We start from the raw sequence: 21,273 nt of genomic DNA, 5'->3' as shown, positions 1-21,273 counted from the left end.
TTCTATTCTACGCACATCGGCCACTATTATGTAATGTGATACTGCAGCACTAGGACGCTACGTACTCGCACTCTCCTGCACGCTGAGAAAGTTCCACTCGCTTACAAAGATCTTCCTCTCTCTCCTCTCTGCCGTATGCCACCTTTCCCTGATTTTTGCGTTGTAATGACTGAAAGACTATATTTAGATTCCTCTCTAAGCATTCAAATGTTAAACTGCACTGTATAAAAGGCATGCTTCATCATAAAAGGGGGATACTGTACTTACCTCTGTACCGTGTGTATCCGAGATGTACTGCACCAAGAAGAGGGTGGTGATGCAGAGGGGGGTTGAGGAAGGAAACTTCGCAGAGCACGCAGGGCACTTTGAGAGCTTGGGGGAAAAAAGAAAAGTGACAACAATCAAGACTTTTGGTTTATCCTCTTCTGGTTGTGTTGGAAATAACAGACATGTGCAAACACACGCACACCCCTGATGTCATCCTCTACGCACCCCCACGCTCACACACACATACACACACACAGACACACAAACACAAAATAGCTCAGATCGGGATGGATGTAGAGATGCTCTCATGCACACACACACACATTACTAGTCTCACACCCTGCAATAGCTCAGTACCACAGCCCCTGGTGATTCACTGCTGTATTTCCCGGCACTGAGCTGTCATTGGTTCAATCACGGCTCAATAAAGACTCCTCCCATTTTTTTCATGGCACACTCTGAAACCCATCCCATCCCTTAAAAACCTACATGTATGCTGAGCTATGAATACAGGCAGGATGAAAGGAACGGAGGAGAACGCGAGGGGGCGGGGCGACAAAGAGGCGCAGTAACCAATCAATGAGTTGCAGAGAGAAGCGCGAAAGATGCGGTGGACTCCAGGGGATGCGTTCTCTTGCTCCTGTGCTGATGAATCTTCAGCGTAATAGCAAAGGACATATTTAATGCGAGTTCTGGATAGGAGATTGCTGTACTGAATCTGAATGAATAAAGATAGCGTGTACCTGAAATAATGACAATAAATCTTTGTCGACTGTGCTGTCCTCGCCGGCTGAAACAAAAAAGGGCGACCAGTGTGGACTGATTCAAAAAGCAAATGACTCTTCTGAACTGATTCTTTTTAGTGAATTGGAAATGCGAGCAATCATGTCCGCTTCCCAAAACTATGAGCCGGTTCTTTTAAGTAATTACTGTAGTTAGTTCAGTAAGACTTGTTAACATTACCCGGTTTGATATAAGTGTACTATGAAGTATACTTTACTGAACTGAATCAAAGTTCAACATCTGAAAAACTAATAGTGCTAAGTTAGCTAGTGAAGTGTAGCAAAATCTAAATTCCATAGAAATCTATCAAAGAGGATCGCAGATTATCGAATTGTAAACAGAACCGAAAAATCATCCTGTCAAAGTCCAAATTATAGGTTTTGCATCATTTACCGAGATCATTTTATGTTCTGACATCAAAGTAAAAAAAAAAAAAAAAAACAGTAGGCTACTTACACACCAAAAAGCACCGTCTTCGCCGTCAGAATAACCGTCTTCACCGTCAGAATAACCGTTGACATTTAAATGACTGAGATTCCCGCTTCATGTACGTGTCTTACAGTTGTAAACAACAAGCGTTTTGACAAAATTCACAAAACGTATTCAAAACTTTTAAATTAATAAAAGTTGAGTAAAGTTGTCTTTAAAGCTCTACAAAGTAAAATAATTAAAATAATTATTTTATTAATTTCAATTTTGTGTTCTCATTGTATTTACACAGCTTTAACCAGGAGATGTCATCAAATATAGCCTTTCTTCTCCCACCACAAATTTCATGTACTCTTTAATAACATTTCTATTATTGTAAACTTTATTATTATTATTATTATTATTATTATTATTATTATTATTATTATTTTATTTATTTTATTTTATTTTTTACCAGCAATCCAGGAAAGCCTATTTGGTATTATTTAACACTGACAGACACATGTCAGCTATCAACTTCAACAAGCAATGGCATAAAATATAAATATACATGATTTATAGAGTTTCCTTAATATCAAATCTGTAAAGCATGTGTTTTGAAGGTCATAATTCATAACCATTCACCAAATTACACTCTTTGCATTGTTTTGGCATCAGATTATTGTATGTTGTAGCCTATTTGCAATTTTCAGTTGGTGCCTCAAAGATGGCAGCATCTATTTTGCATGCTTCCGGTTGAGTCTGAACAAGCCTGACCTGATGACACCGAAATGAATGACATATTTTAAAGCTCCTTGTCTGTAGTAAATATAATAACTAATTTGGCACTGCTCTGACTCCATCCCCTGCTCTCCAGATGTAAATTAATGTGCTCTATGTAAATTATTTATTAAAGACTGATGGGATGTTCTGTAGAACACACTCTCCAGCAAAGCAATCCGTCCACACACTCCAGAACCTCATAATAATAGAAGCAGTTCACAGATGATTTCAGTCCCCTACCCCTTTTAGTCTATCTCCATTTGCAGCATCAAATAAAATCAAACTGCATACCTGAAGTTGCACAGTATGTGTAACTTTCTACGATTTCATTGATTTAATTGTCTTTTGAATGTGTCAGTTCAATGCTGATATAAACTAAAAAGAAACCAAACTAATGCATAATAGATCTAAAATTCATTCCATTTACTGCATTGTTTTTATCCCTTTACATATTTGTGTTTTTGTAAGGTATACAAAGAGTAAGCACGTGGTGCTTTAGTAAATTGGAAATATAATAACCTACACAGTGTCCTGTAGAGTGTCAGACGGTGTTTTATGAATGTCAGACAGGTGTAGCAGACTGGCTGTATGATTGGATTTATTATTATTGAGGCAGCAGTAGAGTCTTCCGGGCTGTGGCAGATGTCCAAGTCATCCTGTTTCATGCTCTCCTTTGGCAAAGTGGGATGCAGCTTTTGGCCAGCGCTATATATTTGACTGGAGAAAACTCAGGCTGCATGACGGAGCAAGAATTCCTTCGATGCATTAAGAAAATTTACTGTGGTTTCCGGTTCTTAATTTGAACATAAAAATATTGTGGAGAGCCAGATGAACGATGCATGCTATTAGAGTTTTGTGCACTTATTCATTAAGGTTTGACAAGTCTAACATCCTGTTATTCTATTTTTAGCTGCGGCAAGATGAAGTACTTAAACAACTAAAACTAAAACTGAAATAACAAATAAATTAGACCAGGATCAACATAAAATAAAAATGGAAAGAAGCACATTAAGAAAATTTGTAAAATCTAAACTAAAATAACCCCTCCTCATCCCGAAAATATAAAAATAGTCAGTCTAGTAACTGCCAAAGTAACCAGCCAGAAAACACCCTGTAATTTTTGCTAAATTAAATTAAAATTAATAAAAGTAATTTGTACTAAAAAAGTAAAAATAAAACATAATTATTAGATTTAAAATAATTAATCTAAAAACGTTAGATTACAATTTTTAAAACGTTTAAAAACTAACTGAAATAAAATGGCAACTAACAAAATAATTTTAAATTGTAGAACTAAAATTACTAAAACTTAAAATGAAAAAATTTAGCTGAATAAAATTATTTTTTAAATACAAAAACAAATAAAAATGACAAAAACACAACTAAAATTAAAACAGAAAAATTCAATATAAGATAATTCAAAATATTAATGAATACTGTTACAGCATATAAATAATACTAAAATAACAATCCTTCAGACCACTTAGCAACCACTTAGCACATTTCGACTGCCTAGCAACCACCGATAACACTTTATGCAACTTTTATTTTTCTAGTTCTCAAGTTGGGTCCTGACTAAGACATTCTCTCTTTATGAAACACCACTGCCTGTTTATGCAAAGCATATTCTATAAAATAAATGTCAGACTGTTGTCAGCAAGCCTCAATGAAATTTGATCGAGTTCTGGTCTCTCAAATTCAGTTGAGTGCTGTCTAAGCTTCTCTATATCATCAAATCTTATTGCAGTAGACAGAACATCCATTGAACATCATTTGTTTGTCCAGCTGCGATGCCACAATAGTGACGCCGCCGGAATGACAAGCAGCATAAACCTGATACAATACAGCCGGCTCCATCATTCATCTCTGTGAGGAATGCTGCATGTGTTATCAGATTACAGTACATCACAGATGGATTGCTTTAGAAACAAGATGTGTATTCTGGCTTTTGTATTTGAAAGACTGTGCATGTTAAAGTTTGGTAAATTTATGATGACTTTCTTGATAAATAATTGAAAATCTATTAATCATTTCAGTGTCATTAATTTTATTGAAGGGTTAAGATGTTGTTTTGAACATCATGTCAAGAGAAATTAAGCATTGCATCACTTGCTCACCAATGGATCCTCTGCAGTGAATGGGTGCCGTCAGAATGAGAGTCCAAACAGCTCTCAAAAGTTGTCTCGTTTGAATCAGGAGAGAAATATGTACAGATCATGAAGCGTTTGAAAGCAAAACAGTTCTAAGCAAATATTTTGGTGGATTTTGATGTGAGAGGTCTACAAAGGATGGACTTTTTTCACTGGAAGAAGTATTAATATGGATTATTAATGTTTTAATGATAGATTTGTTTCTTACAAACACACACACACAGCTTTTGGCTTTACAATATGTTAACTGATGTTAACGAAGTTTAAACTCATTCTGACGGCACCCATTCACTGCAGAAGATCCACTGGTGAGCAAGTGATGCAATGCTAAATTACTCATAATCTGTTCTGATGAAGAAAAAAATTATCTACATCTTGGATGGCCTGAGAGTAAATTAAAATTTTCAGAAAATGTAAGTTTTTGGGTATGTATGTAATTCAAGATGCTACTGTATAAACAGACATTTTCCTTCAGATTTTTTACCATTATGATCTTGTTTTTTATTTGATTACTTTATGATTGATTCCAAATCATGCAACGCCCACTAGCAACCCAGCAGCATTCCTTTGGGATTTCATTTACATTTAATCATTTAGCATTAATGGGTTTATTCAAAGCGACTAAAATGAAGGCATGGAAGCAATCAAACCAACAAAAGAGCAAAAATATAGTGCTGTGCTGTGACAGATCTCGGTTACACGCAGTAAGGGTTATATTTTTTTTTTTTTTTTTTTTATAAATAGATGGAATAAAAAGTAGATAGAACAGAAATGGAAAAGATAGAGCTAGTGTTAGAGGGTGTTGACAAGATTCCTTCCTGTTCCAGATTCAGATCCTTTATGTTCTTCAAACTGTTATTTAATGACTGCGGCATGTTAAAGCTTGTTTAATGAAATGAAATAAAATGCAGCTTTGTGTAGGAAGATATAAATATACTACTAGTTTGGAAAAAGCAAGGATGCATTAAACTTCAAGTGATGATAAAGACTTGTATTATGTTACAAAAAATTATATTTCAAATAAATGTTCTTTTGAAATAATATAAAAATATGAAGCAGCACAACTGTTTTCAACATTGATAATATTCAGAAATGTTTAGAACAGCAAGTCAGCATATTAGAATGATTTCTGAAGGATCATGTGACACTGAAGACTGCTGAAAATTCTGCTTTGATCACAGGAATAAATTACATTTTAAAATATATTAAAATCGAAACTTGAAATTTGTAATAATATTTAACTATATTAATCTCTTGATGAGCATAAGAGATTTCTGGTAAGGTTGTGTACTAGCATGATACATGCCCAAAACGATGTTCAAAAAACATTACTTCTGAACCCATATTTCATAAATGATCATTAACAATCATGATTCAGTTTTAAACAGTAACTGGCATTACATGGATCAGTAGAGGGAGCTGCTGTCATGTCCAATGACTGTCCCAAAACCTGATGAGCTGCCTACAGCCAGGCCACATCTGAAGACATCATACGCTTGTCCCAGTTCACAAAGTCTGTTCCAGATTCACTTGGCTATATTTATAGACAATATTGCGTCTTCATGGAGAAACCAATCCCAGAATGCATTTATGTGAAGAAAAAAATTGTGCACAAATAAATTGGAAATGTTGATTATTTCTTCCACTTTCCCAAAAAATGTTATTTGAATAACTAGAGTAGTATAATTAATATTATAATTAATATAACTGGAGTATTTTGCCATTGGTTAAAATAAACGTTTATATTATGCAATATTAAACAATAAAGGTGCTGCCATCTACTGTTTCGAAATATATACACCATCTTAACACTGCATACATTATACTTATCAGCACCCATGTCTTATTTAATAATTAAAATATCCATATTGAAATATAACAACCTAGTATTTAAAACAAGATTTGACTGAACTTCACTAGAGAAGCTACATTTATTTTGATTTCTTAGAGACATTTCAATTGGTTGTCCTGTCCAATTTATTGTACTACTCCAAAGTAATCATCTTTATTTGTATTTTTTTTTTTACACCGATTTGTGAGCTGCTGTAAAGTCAAGTAAACCGTAAAACTATTTGCAAACAGGTAAAAATAACTGGAAGTTAGACATTCCTTGCCCAATCTTATTTTATAATAAGGTGGATAGTTAGCAAGGTATACTAAAATACTTTTGATTAAATGACATTCAACATTATGTTTCTATGTGTTACGTTTAAAACATTTTGAAAATTTTCAACCAGAGTAGTCTCATTTTAAGCAATTCATGACCTTAAATCCAGTCTTGCTGTTATTTCAGAATGACATCATCATTGTTATATTCTCATTCAATTTCCAACATTATGAATTAATTGAATTATATATATATATATATATATATATATATATATATATATATATATATATATATAAATGAGTACGGTTTTCTAGTGAATCAAGGCCATTCTACAGTTTGAGATCCAGTGGGATTGTAAAAATCATATTTCTCAGGTTCAACTACATAAAAAGCCTAAATTTTTAGGTCAAAACTGCTCATTAAATACTGTATACATTTTTATTAAGCATAGACCTCACCAAAATTAATTTAATTTCTCATAGTCCACTAACTTTACTTACTGTACGTGTTGGCACAGGGTTTCATGATGCTGGCCAAACTAAGTAAGCACTAAGCTTTAGGTTTCTCTGACAGGAACCCTGAGAAGTTGATAATGAACATCACACATAGCACATAGTCCTTTCAAAGTCTTTGCATTCTCAAAGACACATTTATCTTAATGTGTGTGTGTGTGTGTGTGTGTGTGTGTGTGTGTGTGTGCGTGTGTGTGTGTCCTTTAGTGACCCGTCTGCTCTCAGTCTAGTTTCCACTGGTTATGAAGGTGTCTGTACAAAGTCTGCGTCATAGTAAGAAATAATTTCCATACTAATGAACATCATCCTATTCAGTCTTCCAAGGCTCCACTGCAGACAGTGTTCAGGGTCACTCGGTCTGTTAAATCAAGAACGTTCCTAAAAATGTTACATTCGGTGCACAGACATTATGATTAATGACAAAAGACATCATGTGGATGAAAGGCTATGGTTTAATTGAATTAAAACAAACACTCCTGTTGGTCCGGATGGGACTTGATCCTAGTTACATCACTGGACGAGTATGTGAGGCGATACACAAACAAGAAGCAATACATGCAGGCAGCTGCTGATCTAAATGTCCATATAATAAATATATGTGCTTTTTCATAATTCTGGGGCCAAGCATTAAATTATGAAAAAGGAAGAAAAAGTCTATTTTAATAGATATTTTTTATTTCATATGTACATGATTTTTTTTTTTCTCATCAGCAAAAGACGTCTTCCCAGTCCTACAAAAGCGAAAGAAAGAGTCAAATTAGTACTAACAAAATTACATACGACATATCAGTTGAACTGCATATTAATGCACTATAGTAAGTTGCTTTGAATCTGGGATATCAATGTTAACTAAAACTTAACTAAAACAAAAAAAGTAGATATAAGATATACAAGAATATATTTTGTAAATTTCCTACTGTAGATATATCAAAACTTAATTTTTGATAAGTAATATGCATTCCTAAGAACTTGATTTGGACAAGATTTTCTCAATATTTGGATTTTTTTTTTGCACCCTCAGATTCTAGATTTTCAAATAGTTGTATCTCGGCTAAATATTGTCTGATCCTAATAAACTGTAAATCAATGGAAAGCTTATATAAATATATTCAGCTTTTTGAAAAATTGACACTTTAAGACAAAGGTTTTGTTTTCCAGGGACACATTTCTATTTAAAGTTGAAGAACTAAAATACTTACAAAAAAAAAAATAGTTAAAAATTTTTTTTATAAATAGTTCATAAATAATTAAGGCATTTAAACAATTCTAAAAATAAAAATATTTGAAACTAAAGTGAAACAAAACAATTAACATAAAATTAAACATTAAAAACAACAATAGTACATAAATGATACTAAAATAGCACTGCTTTAAACTTGTATTAAATTATATTCCTTGGCAGAATATGTGCTTATTTTTCTTATTATTGATAATACAATTAAATATTTACATAGTTATAAAAATAAAAATAAAAAGACACCAGTGTCCCACAGACGTGAAAAAACCCCCAATTAGAATAAACTATTCTCCTGCCAACAAACAGTATATCAACTCGTTGCATTAATATATGATTCAACTGATATATTGTTGTATATGCAGCATATACTTTTTATAAAAACATTGAAAGTGGCTTAATAGAACTGATGTTAGGGCTGGAACATTGTGGAATGAGTTCTCACCATTTGAGAGGGATCTCAATTTTTCTATTCCTTATTTGGGATTAGAGCACATGCAAAGAGGAAGAACAAGGAACAGATGTCAGTCGGCCTGAAATAGTTCTAACATTCCAATCAACATAAACTCTGTTTTGCTGGGTGTTTTCTGTGGTGAAGTTTAGCAGTATGTTTGAGGACTTATCAGGGTCTAATGGTAGCAGTCAGGCAAATGTTATTTAGTCTCTCCGATGGTACATGTATAGAATCATAACGAGTTTTATTTATGGGGATTTGCCACTCGGACACTTTCAGCAGCAGAGGCCTCAATCTCCAAGTTTAGAGTCCCCCTTGTAAGGTCAGGCACGGGGGGGAAGACACATGTCTAGTCAAGACCCAAATAGATGGACAACCAAATCTCTTTTTTGCAATCCAAAGCTGCTTCTTCAAAGCAAAAAATCAAAACTGTTCTTTTTTTGGTACATTATTTGTGACAATAAAGACAATATAGAGTTGAAAATAAACATGCCCAGAGATATATATATATATATATTTATAATATATTATAAACTGTAATTTATTGTTAAATTTTAAGCATCATTACTCCAGTCTTCAGTGTCACATAATCCTTCAGAAATCATTCTAATATGATGATTTGCTGCTTAAGAAACATTTCTGATTATTATTAATGTTGAAACAGTAATACTGCTTCAAATTTTTGTGTAAACCGTGATGCATTTTATTTCAGGAGCCTTAGATGAATAGAAAATTTAAAAGAGTAGAATTGTTTTGAAATAGAATTCTATGTCTGTAATGTCACTTTTTGATCAATTTACTACATCCTTACTAAGTGAAAGTATTATTTTCTTTCATAAAATACTTTCTGACCACAAACTTTTGAACAGTAGTGTAATTCTTAAGTACAGCACTGAAGTCAAATTACTCTGAGGTACATCTAAAAATAGAGACTGACCTGTATGGATGTGGGTGTTGAACTTATTTCTTATCGGCATCAGCAATCACAGGCTCTGTCGGGAACCAAAGCAAGAACACAGTTCAGTCCACTGGCTTTTAAAAACATTATGTGTGGGATACATGTCAGTAGAAGTATCACTCAAAAAAACACGCATGTTAAACATCCAGCAACACTTGAGTTTTATCTCAGACGTGTGTGAACTCTCTTTTGTCTGACATGTTCATTTATCAGTGCTAAATATAAACTCAATGTGTCTGGAATCCATTTGTTTTATCATCACAGTGTAACATCATTCCATGAATCCACTATTCAGTTTTCTCACAGAGCTTCTTTCTAGCACCAGCAAAATGTTCTTAATTTCATTCATAAATGCATTACATTAAATCAATCTAAATGTGGCCTTGACTAAATCTATACTTACAAAGAGCAGATTTTAAATGTACAATCCCTGTTTTTTGCTCATGACCCAGTAAATATGCAATATTTAAATCCTTTCATCTCTGCTAATGGATCATAATTCATTTCAGTCTTTTTAGACCAATGAAATGCCACAACTCTTCTAGCCATTCATAATTACTTCTAGAAAATGATTTCACAGCCAGTGCACTCTTAAAGAATAAGTCAAACCCATGAAATATCATTTAGATTAAGCATTTAGTCTCTATAGCAATTTTCATGACTTTTCTGGGCTTTGAAATTAGTCCACTATACAGTAGTTACGAGACTATGACATATAACTAATCTTGACTGCAATTTCTTCTTTGCATGTTTAAAAAGAGCAAAAGCCTAAAACACACTTAAGTAAGTTCTACACGAATCACTTACGTTTAACCTCCAGTTTGCAGGTCACCAAGGCCTCTCCGTGCTCGTTCTTGGCTCTGCAGGTGTAGACGCCACCGTCAAAGTTGCCGGGTTTGCGGATCTCTAGGGAGCAGATGCCCTGGTTGTTGATTTGCCTGAACTTGGGGTCGTCACCGATAATCATCTGATTCTTCATCCACTCGACCTTGGGCTGCAATGAAGCCAGAAAACACAATAAAAATATCACATCTGCAGTCAATAACTGGTGAAAAGATGGACGAAGAAACTGCAAAGAGACATTTCACAAAAATTCACATTATGTCACATTTCCTTATGAACCCAACAAAACCATTTTGACTTGCATTTGGTGCTTGGTGAACGTTCACTAGCTCACACTGTCCACCGTCAAGTTATCGTTCCCCTCTAGAAGCTGCACTATCTCTGGTGGCATGTTAGTGGTGGATTCCTACTCTCTTGATGGATTTAGTGATGATTATAGGACAGACTTCATTACAAAATACCATCAGCACCATTTTTACAATAATTTAACACATTAGTGAATTGCATGAAGCTGGGCTGCTCATAATTATTAAATGGATACAGCAGACAGAGGTTATTTAAACCTGTGATATGATCCAAAGTCGACCGCACTGTAAAGCTTCAGCTGCCATTTTGGGACAAGATCTCTCAAATAACATTGCTACATTGCATTTATGGCGTAAACAATAATTGATTTGTCAGGGACAACCGCAGCCTAACCCCAAACTAATCTTTTAATCAACCAATCAACCTTTCAATAAAACAAAGGCATTACACTTTACCAGTTCCATGCAGATTAAAAAATAACCATCTAATTGTTAAAATGTATACAATACAAAATGAGACTTCTGAAGCATGTTAAACATGCATTAAAGATAAATTAATTTAGATAATTTAATCACTTATTTTAGCATCTACCCAACTAACAAAAATTCATCCTAAGAGCGTTTTGCTAACGTTCACATTAAGATATGAAAACATTATTTCCAAATGTTCAAAATATCCTTTTTATTTATTTATTTATTTATTTTTTTTAATGAATGTTATTGACAACATCAAGGGAATATTTTATTTTATAATTTTGCAAACATTATAGTAGGGCTGACCCGTAATAGTTGACTAACCTCGACCTCAAATATGGCTTATCATATGACTGCGTCATTTTGGTCATACTATAAGAGTAAGAGATAAGAGTAATACATCTTTCAAATCTGTAAAGCCTCTACGTTTATGTGTGTGGACTGACTATAACAACAAAACATTGCTTGAAATGTTAGCCAAACATCTGACTAGAATATTCCATAATGATGTTTATCTGCTAACATTTTGAGAATGTTATCAAAGACAAGATACTTCTGAATGAACGTTCTATTAACATTACTGGACGAATGTTTGTTTAGAACTTTGAGAATCTCAGAACACCGGTCCTGTGTATGGGTGCATGAGAAACCATGTACCTTAGGGAATCCCCTAACGGAGCAAAGCAGCTTGGCATTATAACCAATGGTAGTGGAGCGGTCTGCCAGGGGGGTGGTAAATTTGGGTGCCTGGCTGAAGTCATGTTCCTTGTACTCTGGAGGCTTGTAGTCAATGCCTAAAAACACATCATGAAGATCAGTGAAGTAAGAATAAGAAGAATAACCATTGGATGACTGTAAGACTCTCAGTAGGCAAATGCATTCCTGCAGCTCAAACAGCAGAGCATGACGGCAACAATGAGTAACTGTTTGTAACTGAATGCAAGTCTCATGGGAAAAAAGCATTCGCCAAATACATACTCCTTGCCAATTTGAACATTTAAGCGATTTTAACACATTTGAGCTGTGTCTCAGACAATGCACAAGCCATGAATTGAGTTTCTTTCCATTTCGTCTTGTGATTGAACGGACAAATACATGCAAAAGTATGTCAAAATACCAGTCTTGGCAAGAATCCTTAAAACAGTCAGTTATGTGTGTCTTAAGTGAACTTTGAGTTGAGAAAGAAATCGGATGTGTATCAATATATTAGAGTCATGAATTGTGTTTAAAGTGACCGTCCCTGTCTGTGCCGATAGCCTTGTGGGAAATGTGCCAACATATAGTGCTGCTCCGCTACGTGCATCCTGAGTTTATGGATCTTTTCCCTCTCTCCCTCCCACTTTGCTTCCTGTCATTACACTGTACCATCTAAATAAAGCCAAAAATGTGAAAAATCTGGTTCACCTGTCTTCTGGATGGTGGCTGATGTCTTTGTGACAGTGGCCTCTTGACTAATTCCACACTTGTTCTCAGTGAAGACCCTGAAGATGTAGGTGTTACCCATGATCAGGTCTGAAACAGTGGCATTCATTCTGTGATAATGCTCCAGTACTGTGAACCAGTCCTGTGGAGAGACAGCAGTACAGCTCAGTAAACTCCAGACACATAATTAATAAGATAATTTGGTTGACTAGTGCCGCCGAAAGGAACGGCATGAATAAACATAGTTTTACAAACATGCCTCCCCTCTGTCAGCCATTGATACAATAAACACATAGTTGTCTATGTTAAAAAATTGAATGAGAGAGAATGAAACTAAGAATGGCCAGTTATAATTGTTTCTGCATGTTGAGCTTGGATAGTAAAAATTATTTTAACACCAAAAAATATATCATGGCATTTACAGGTGCTTTCGAGAATACCAAGAATAGCACATCCAAACAAACATGGCACTGACATGGCAATGTGTCAAAAAAATTGCTATGAAAATAGTACCATGTTCGAAAAATCACAGTGATCCCATGGAATTTTATTGTAAATGTCATTTTTGAAAGAGCTTCTACCCCTGTTTTTTTGTCAGCCTTCTGGACGGTGTATCCAGTGATTGTTGTGTTTCCATTATCCTTGGGTTCGGTCCATTCCAGAGCAACATTGAAACCCCAGGTGTCCACGATCTTGACGCTGGCTGGAGGTCCAGGCAACTCTGGTGATCAGGTCAACAAGACAATTGTTAAAAAACAAAAAAATTAACAATATAAACCAGGTTCCACGATGTGTACGAACACTTACCAACAATCTGCAGAGTCAACTGGGCTTTGTCCTCAAAGCTGTCCACTTTCACACACATCTCATACACGCCGGAGTCGGCTCTCTCGGCAGCACGGATGAAGAAGATGCTGTCCTTGTCGGTGTTGCGGATGTTAACCTTTTTAGTATCCACAGGCTGGCCATCCTTTGTCCATGACACAATAGGTTGTGGTTTGCCCTGCAGTTAAGAAAATAAGACAGATATAGCAGCAAGTTAATTTACAAAATCAACCAGATTCATTGAAAACACTTAGAATTAACTGATTAGTCTTCTTCTTCTTGCAATTAACTTCTTTCCTTGTGAAAAAGAAGTGTGATTGTTTACAATGTGCACTTACAGTGTACTTAAAATATATTTTAAAATCGTGATAGGACATTTTGAAAAAAAAAAATACTTGCAGATTATTTAATATTAATGAAATAAAAGTCTACTTAATTATTCTTTAAGAGAAAACACTTTCCTGACTTTTTCTCAACACATTTAAGCACATCTTTAAAATGTAAACTTTGTAATAACGCCAAATTAAAAGTTTTAACTTTAAAACATTGTTTTCAAATCTTTTCTCATGCACTTTCAATTAAAAGTTAATGTCCAAGAACATTACATTCAGTTCACATTTAAGTGTATTCTTTTAAACCGTATTATTTCCGTAATACATACTCTTTCTAAATATAAATTGATATCCAGTGCAGCTTCCTGTTTTTGTAGGAACATTTTGGAACAGCACTCTTCTTGAATAAAAGTAGCATTTGTTAGTGTTACTGTATTATTCCAAATGTGGGTATTTGTATTCTGAATTTAGACCAAAAACACTTCTATCAAAAACAATGTAGCCATTTTTCCCTGTTCTATGAATAAGCAAGCAGGAGTTTATCTGCCTTTAAAAGAGTTTGGCTATTATCATGCATTGTCAAGAGATCACATACACTGAAGGGAATAACAAGGTTGATCTTCTCTCCAACATTTTTCACATAGCGCTGCCTCAGGAAACGTGGCAGACGGATTTTGGGGCGATCTTTAGAGAGAAAAAAATGGTACATGATATGATTACATTTTAAACAGTGTGATCAGGGTTATGTATTCACTGAGATGTCAGTCATCATAGAGAGAAATCCTAGTTTTAAGAGGTTTGACGATATTCAAATATATTCTAAGAAGGTTTAAGTCAAGTTTTATAAACATTATTTCTGAATATTCAAAACGTCCAGTTTTTAAAATGTTTTAAAAACATTTGAGAATGCTACTCTGTTATCTGAACAGTCTGAAACAAGTAGTAGCATTTAAAACATCTTAAAACGAACTAAAATGATTCAGAAATAAACGTTAAATGAAAGATGTATTAAGTAAATAAAGGTTTTGCAATAACGTTTTGGGAACATTATTCAAAACAGGATAACATTGAACAAATGTTACTGGAAGAATTTATATATATTATACATTATTATATTATATATTAAATACATGCAGAATTTCATCCTGAGCTGCAGGTAGCCTGTTTCATCTTAGCTCAGTCAGTCTTCAGCAAAAAAAAAAAAAAAAAAACTACCACAAATATTTGCAAACCCAAATGCAGAAGCACAAAGGAAATCAAAGGCTAAAAACAGTATGAGAAGTTATTTACGCTAATACAACTTGAGCTAGCCAACATGCTAACGGTGGCTCTGTTGAACTTGGAGTCATCACAGCTTTAAATAGATCAGTCCTCTTACACCCCTGCCACTAATAACTTATGATGGAAGGCTTTAGTTGCATGAAAACTGCTGAGTCACAAATAATTCCAAAGGCTGCATTTTATAATCACAGTCTAACATTCATTTATAATGGATGCTAGTTTTTCAGTGCATCAATGGAATTAAAAACTTTGCATCTCATTCTGAATTTTAATCAGCAATGCAATGCATATAAAAAGATGAATTGGTCTCTGGAAAACTCTTCGAAGCATTAGCCGGATGCTAACTCTTACTAGCTTACAGCATTCCTCTAAATAAACATAGTGAGCTAAAAAGTCTCATGGGGTAACCTTAGATGCTACTCGACTCCTTATGCAGTGCGAGAACATTTGGGAAATGTATCCCACCCTCTGACTCGACCCATTCACACTTGTGGCCATCGCTCTTAAAGGAAGAAGCTTGACACTGGTCCAGGCGGCTGGCTGTCAATGGCTTTGAAGCCATGTAAAACCTTGCTAATGCACAGTACTTACCAACAATTTTCCAAGGATATACAACATAGATTTTTCTTATTGGAAAAGTCAATTCATGACATCCCTCGGTGCATTGGAGGGAATGTAGAAAGAAGAACTTTAATTGGAGATCTGCCAAAATCCCCCCCACCCTACAAACTTTTTGCGTAGACTGGATTCAAGTTACATTCCAATCCCGCTTGACTTTCCATTCTACATTTATGATTTCTTTCTTTAGACGCCGGACACTCAGGGAGTATGTAAAGTGACTGCAAGCATTCGAGCACAGAAACTAGTTTAAATAATGACTGTGATAAAATTGTTTTTATTATTATTATTATTATTATTATTTATTTTTCATGTACCTGATTACCTTTTTTTTTAATTTGTGTGTGTGCGTGTGTACATAGGTGAGTGTTTAAATGTTTATACAACTTTTTAATTATCTTTAAAGACATTGTAAGAAATTGTAGTCAACACAGGTATAATCTGTAAATTAAATTTGTACTGAAACCAATGTAAAAACTTTGAGAAAAAAGCACAACTAAAAATCTAAGGCCATGCATTTTTTTGTTGTAGAAAAAGTGTATTTTTCCTGCTGTATTTGATGATGCTGTCTGATCTGCGCAGGTTTGTAAGGCCATACCGCTTCATGTTTAGATGTAGGTAGATGTATTTAGATTTATCAACCTCTCAGAACCAATTAGGGTGCCCTGTAACACAGCGTGTGGGGCTGACGTGGTACTCATTTCACCTCTCGAGATAGCTCTGAGGTCTTGGATACTTGAGATTCGAGAGGTGGCCCCCAATCTTTAGAGCAGCAATAGCTGGATAACTCTAGGTTCCAACATTTGCAGTAGTTATGTTGAAGGACAACTGGCTTCGATGCAGGGGGAAAGAACAATCTTAAGACTGATAAGTTACGCATTATGAAACTCTATAACAATAATTTAATGGCACCACAGCCATTTGGTGTCCCCCTTAGCAATGCATAAAGCTTATGGTTTTTGCTCTGTCATTGTGAAATGTCACCAGTTGCACTTCTTTGCATTGTGATCAAGCAAGATGAAACAGGAAAGTTATGATTATTTTCCAAAAAAGGTAGGGGGTGTAAAATGTCGACTTACCTACAACCTCTCTGACCAGGACAGTGTCGGCCAGAGTAGCAGGAGCGCTGCGGCCGCCAGGGTTTACAGCCACCACCCTGATGTTCAGGCGGTCACCGGTGGTCTGGTTTTTAATAATGTAACGGCAGGACACAGTCAGCTCCTCGTTAGCTGCTTTCCAGTCACTGGCTAGGATGGAACATTTTTAAATTAGACACAAGTACAACCAATGTGATTTGCATCCCAATAGCTATCGAAAAATTATCAACAAATTGTTGAAAGGCAATATTTAAATAATAAAACTTAATTATAGTAATACTTTTAATTGTTATTAAATCTGCCGTGTGAACCTTAGATTTGCATAAAAAAAATATTTTTGATTATGAACATTGATTGTACAGCTTCTGGAATGCCAATACTGAAATAAAATTATTATTATTTTTTAAAATTTATGTTAAATATTATTAAAGTATTATTTTAAAAGTAATAGTTTATTTAAATAATACACAAAATATTAATATATTTTAATATAATTTTATTGCATTCCATTAATAATCATAAAAATGTATTTCTAAATTTCATAATAATTATAAAACTTTTGGAAAGGTAATATTTAAAACAAATTTGGTCTAAAAATATGGTTAACGTATAATTATTATTTTTTTATATCAGTTTATGTTTTCCAGAACAAACCAATATCTGATCTAAATCTTACTTTCTTTTCAGGACATTTTTGCACTTTCAGCGGCTGTATCAGCAAGTTTGACTGTATTCACGTGTGTGACTGACATGAGCGCACCAGCCCTGTTTATCTGCCATCAGATGTCTAGAAATGCCTCACTCCATATAGGGACACAACTGAGGTGGGTGTGCATGTTGCTGAAGATATACTGGGAACAGGTGCAACTGAGAGGTTTGACCAGCCAATAAAATTCAAAAGAACATTTCGCTGCGTTTAATTTAAGGTACGGTATTGTGAGGTGGCATTTCAAGATGCAAATGAATGCAAGTGCTCAGCGAGCCACCACAGTGAAATGAAAAGGCTTTAGATTTTAGGCCTAATCCTCATTGAAGCCTTTATTATGCCAGTGTTTGAAACTGAAAGCAGCTGCCTTGCCATCCAGTCAGACGATGCATAAACAGGCAACGCTTTTGATCTAAAAATCTAGAACAAAAAGGCACATTTATTGGCAACGTTATGCACGATTGGATTTGGATGTTGGGATTTGGTGTTTTGATGTCTGAACTTTTAAATCGACATCGGACTCACTTCCTTCCTTGCAGATTTCCACAGTGTATCCATCCAGACCAGAGTTTCCAATGGTGGCTGGTGGTCTCCATGAGATAGTGACGGAAGTGTCATTGACATCCTCAACGCCGAGCTCGAGAGGCTCGCTGGTGGGCTCTGGAGACAAAAACACACATGTAATATTTCAAACTAAAATCAGGCACTAATGTTTCAATTGTAAATGACACAACGTCGGTGATCTGAAGCGGTTTTTGATTTCCCGTGGGTTTACCTGCAGGTGGAGGAGGTGTAGGTGCTTTGATTTCCTCAGCAGGTGGAGCTTCAGCATCAGCTGGTGTTAAATAAGCAGGGCACGTTAATAAAAGCAGCATATAATAGAGCTCCAGGCATTTGTTTAATCAAAAATGATGGAATAATAGCTCAGGTCAGGTTTTGGCATAATCAAGATATGATCTCAGCAAATATAACTTCCAAATTCAGTTCTTTTAATATAAAATTGGTGCATTTCTAAAGTTGCCTTTACTATAAAAAATAAAAAAGAACAGCATTGATTGGTTTAGAAAGTCAATATGAAATCACTCCTGACACACTGAAATCAGGTATCAGGTTCCTACATAGTTTTTTCATTGAATATGCTTTTTTTCACGCCACATTGTGGAAGTAAAATGGGTTCTTAACATTTTGTCTTTCATGTTGACTGACTTTTTCAATCCTGTGCAAATGCAGGGTCCCAAATTAATTCACATTAGCTGTTTACTATAGGCTTACCACTGCTATTCCCATTAGCGGGGCCTCCAGCAGCGTTTGCAATGGCTTCTCATGAGATGTGGCCAGCAAATCATGTTTAAATGTTAGTACAATGTTAGAATGGACCAAATAATTGAGGCTTGACTTGCATGCACAGAATATATTTCCAAAAACAGAAATAAGTACAATATTTGGTCATTTAGATTTTTTTATTTTTTATTATTCAACCTTGTATAAACAATAAGAAATGAAATAATTTTGATAGAATATGATCTGTACACAAAATAATGAATATAACTTATATTCATGCCTTTTTGTGCACATCCGATATTGTTTATGCAATCATTATTTCATTTAATAAAAACAATATTTCTAAAACCAACAATAGCTGAAGAATACGCCTTAATCATACACTTACCTTGTGACTGGACTGACTAATGAAAAACATCACAGTTAAATATTTATTATTTTATTTATGCATTGTGTGAAAGCTCTCTGTGGGGCTGTAAATAGAGTTGTCTGCGTTTGCCACAAGCTCTAAATACTTCTGGCTTATAAGGCCTCAGTGGATATTGCTGGTGTTAAAATAATAATTGCACAGGTGGTGAAAAGCATGCTTTGCTTTTGTTATAAAGCAGAACAGATTATCATGTGAATGATCACACATTACAGTGAAAGATTAAGTAACTGGACTTCCGTAGAAGCTCATGTTAAAAACTGTGCTATGATGGCACTAATTATTATTATTATTTGTCTTTTTTTTTTGCATGTTACTCTGCACTCCTTTGAGAAACCAATGTATTGCCTATATACAACCTTTACAAAAAAATCACCTTGTTAGCCACAGTTTCCAAGAAAAGACCACAAGCTATGATTACCTCTGTAAATCATAAATGAATATGTAAACAATTTCAAAATCTCTCTGCTATTTGTTACATTTTTGCCACAGTTGTATATCATTACTATATATCATGTTTTATTCATCATTCAATTACAAAAAACTACTAAAACTTACCATGGTACTGCATCATGAATATGCTAATCTCCATTGTACCATATTATTGCTACAATTATATGCACTATACAGGTTAATTCAGTAGTAAAATGGTATTTTGGAGGAAACTACTGTATGGCTACTATGGTATTTTTAAGCGTATTTTAATCTAAAAAGATAAAATTAATTAATTAATAAAAATAGTTAAAATTAGGCACTTTCTTGGAAATCGAACACACTTGAAGTAGAGCAAAAGCAGCAGAATAGGTGTCGGGTAGGTCAGGGTGAACAGCTGGTTTGATCAGGGGAGTGTGGAAGCAAGGAGAGGTTAACAGGTGTCAGTGCTCACTGGTGTTTTTTTTAAACCATCAGCTGTGGTCAGACGTTTTCCAAGCTACCAAGAGTTCTTGGCTCCAGTAACAATGTGCTCTGAGTTCTTGTGCATTAGGAGGTAATTATTAAATGACATAACATGCATGTCTGTTTGTTTGCATCTATTGTTGCAAATGATAGAGTGGCTCTTACAGGGTCATCATATTTCACCAAAAAAAAAATCAATGTAGGTTAGGGGTCTCCATACACACTCAGTACCTGCAGCTGGTTCGGCTGGTGGGGCTTCAGCAGGTGGGGCTTCAGCAGGAGGTGCCTCCACCGGGGCTTCTTCAGCTGGGGCAGCTTCAGCGGGGGCTGGTTCAACGGGGGCAGGTTCAGCAGGGGCAGGTTCAGGTGCGGGTGCGGGCTCGGGCACTGGTTCGGGAGCGGGTGCCGGTGCCGGTTCCTCTTTCTTGGCGGCCTTAGCCGACTTCTTTATCGGGGCTGGTTTTGCCGGCATACTTGTCCGCTTCAGGGATCCCTCTGACCTAGTAAGTCCTTCGGCTCAGTCTGAAGGTTAGTCACCCCAGATTTATAGCCTAAGGCATGTGGCGTTGGTCAACTCCTCCCCTCCAGAGTTTCAAGTGACTAGTGAAGGAGCGAGCGGAGCTCTTAGCATCGTGGTCACTTCAGCTGTATATATACACTCACAGACGAGTGTCACTGCTGATAAGATGTGTGCGAGTACTGAGGGTCTGGGGGGGGGGGGTGTTTTAAGTACACACTAAACTGATTTCTCAGCAAGTCTGCTAGATGTCTGTTAAAGATCACTTCATCTGGAAAGCATACCCTTACGAAAAATAAGTTTATTCAAGTGGACTATTAAATTAATTAAATTTATGCATTTAGCAGACGCTTTTATCCAAAATGCCTTACAGTGCATTAAGGCTATCAGTTTTTACCTATCATGTGTTCCCGGGGAATCAAACCCCCAACCTTACGCTTGATAACGCAATGCTCTACCAATTGAGCTACAGTATATATATATAAAAAGAAACAACAGATACTAACACGTTACCTAACACGATCATCTGACATGAAACAGCATAAAAACAGTAGTGTTATGGAAAAAATGTTGACCAATGAAGAGGGGG

The 21,273-nt window shown here is 35.3% G+C and overlaps 2 protein-coding genes across 6 annotated transcripts in view; both read right to left on the bottom strand.

Annotated features, from left to right (window-relative positions):
* Positions 1 to 658, bottom strand: part of LOC128016020 (synaptotagmin-2-like) — a 41,626-nt gene extending 40,968 nt beyond the window's left edge. The window contains exons 1-2 of one of the 2 annotated variants that reach the window (XM_052600326.1): positions 607 to 658; positions 268 to 372 (exon numbers count right to left, since the gene is read on the bottom strand). The gene's annotated coding sequence lies outside the window, so the exon portion shown is untranslated. The other variant, XM_052600330.1, reaches the window with a different exon arrangement.
* A 6,789-nt stretch (positions 659 to 7,447) lies between these two features.
* LOC128016018 (myosin-binding protein H-like) lies at positions 7,448 to 20,788 on the bottom strand. Of its 4 annotated transcripts, none has more exons than XR_008184052.1 (13): positions 20,399 to 20,788; positions 18,338 to 18,397; positions 18,088 to 18,222; positions 16,839 to 17,006; positions 14,456 to 14,544; positions 13,511 to 13,706; positions 13,285 to 13,424; positions 12,686 to 12,845; positions 11,939 to 12,075; positions 10,467 to 10,653; positions 9,639 to 9,693; positions 8,693 to 8,722; positions 7,448 to 7,744 (listed from the first exon to the last, which is right to left on the bottom strand). XR_008184052.1 is itself a non-coding variant. In XM_052600323.1 (11 exons), the coding sequence occupies exons 1-11, from the start codon at positions 20,637 to 20,639 to the stop codon at positions 9,662 to 9,664; spliced, it is 1,545 nt and encodes a 514-aa protein (XP_052456283.1). In that variant the 5' UTR covers positions 20,640 to 20,778; the 3' UTR covers positions 9,638 to 9,661. The 4 variants fall into 4 exon arrangements, 1 of the variants encoding a protein (XP_052456283.1); XR_008184053.1 differs by having other exon boundaries at positions 8,693 to 8,733; positions 20,399 to 20,777; XR_008184054.1 differs by lacking the exon at positions 18,338 to 18,397 and having other exon boundaries at positions 8,693 to 8,733; positions 20,399 to 20,776.
* Between the last annotated feature and the right edge of the window lie 485 nt (positions 20,789 to 21,273).

The sequence above is a fragment of the Carassius gibelio genome, chromosome A6, assembly GCF_023724105.1.
Source record: "Carassius gibelio isolate Cgi1373 ecotype wild population from Czech Republic chromosome A6, carGib1.2-hapl.c, whole genome shotgun sequence".
Lineage (NCBI taxonomy): Eukaryota > Metazoa > Chordata > Actinopteri > Cypriniformes > Cyprinidae > Carassius > Carassius gibelio.
The sequence above is the reverse complement of the archived record's forward strand: the minus strand, read 5'-3'. Positions and strand labels throughout refer to the sequence as shown.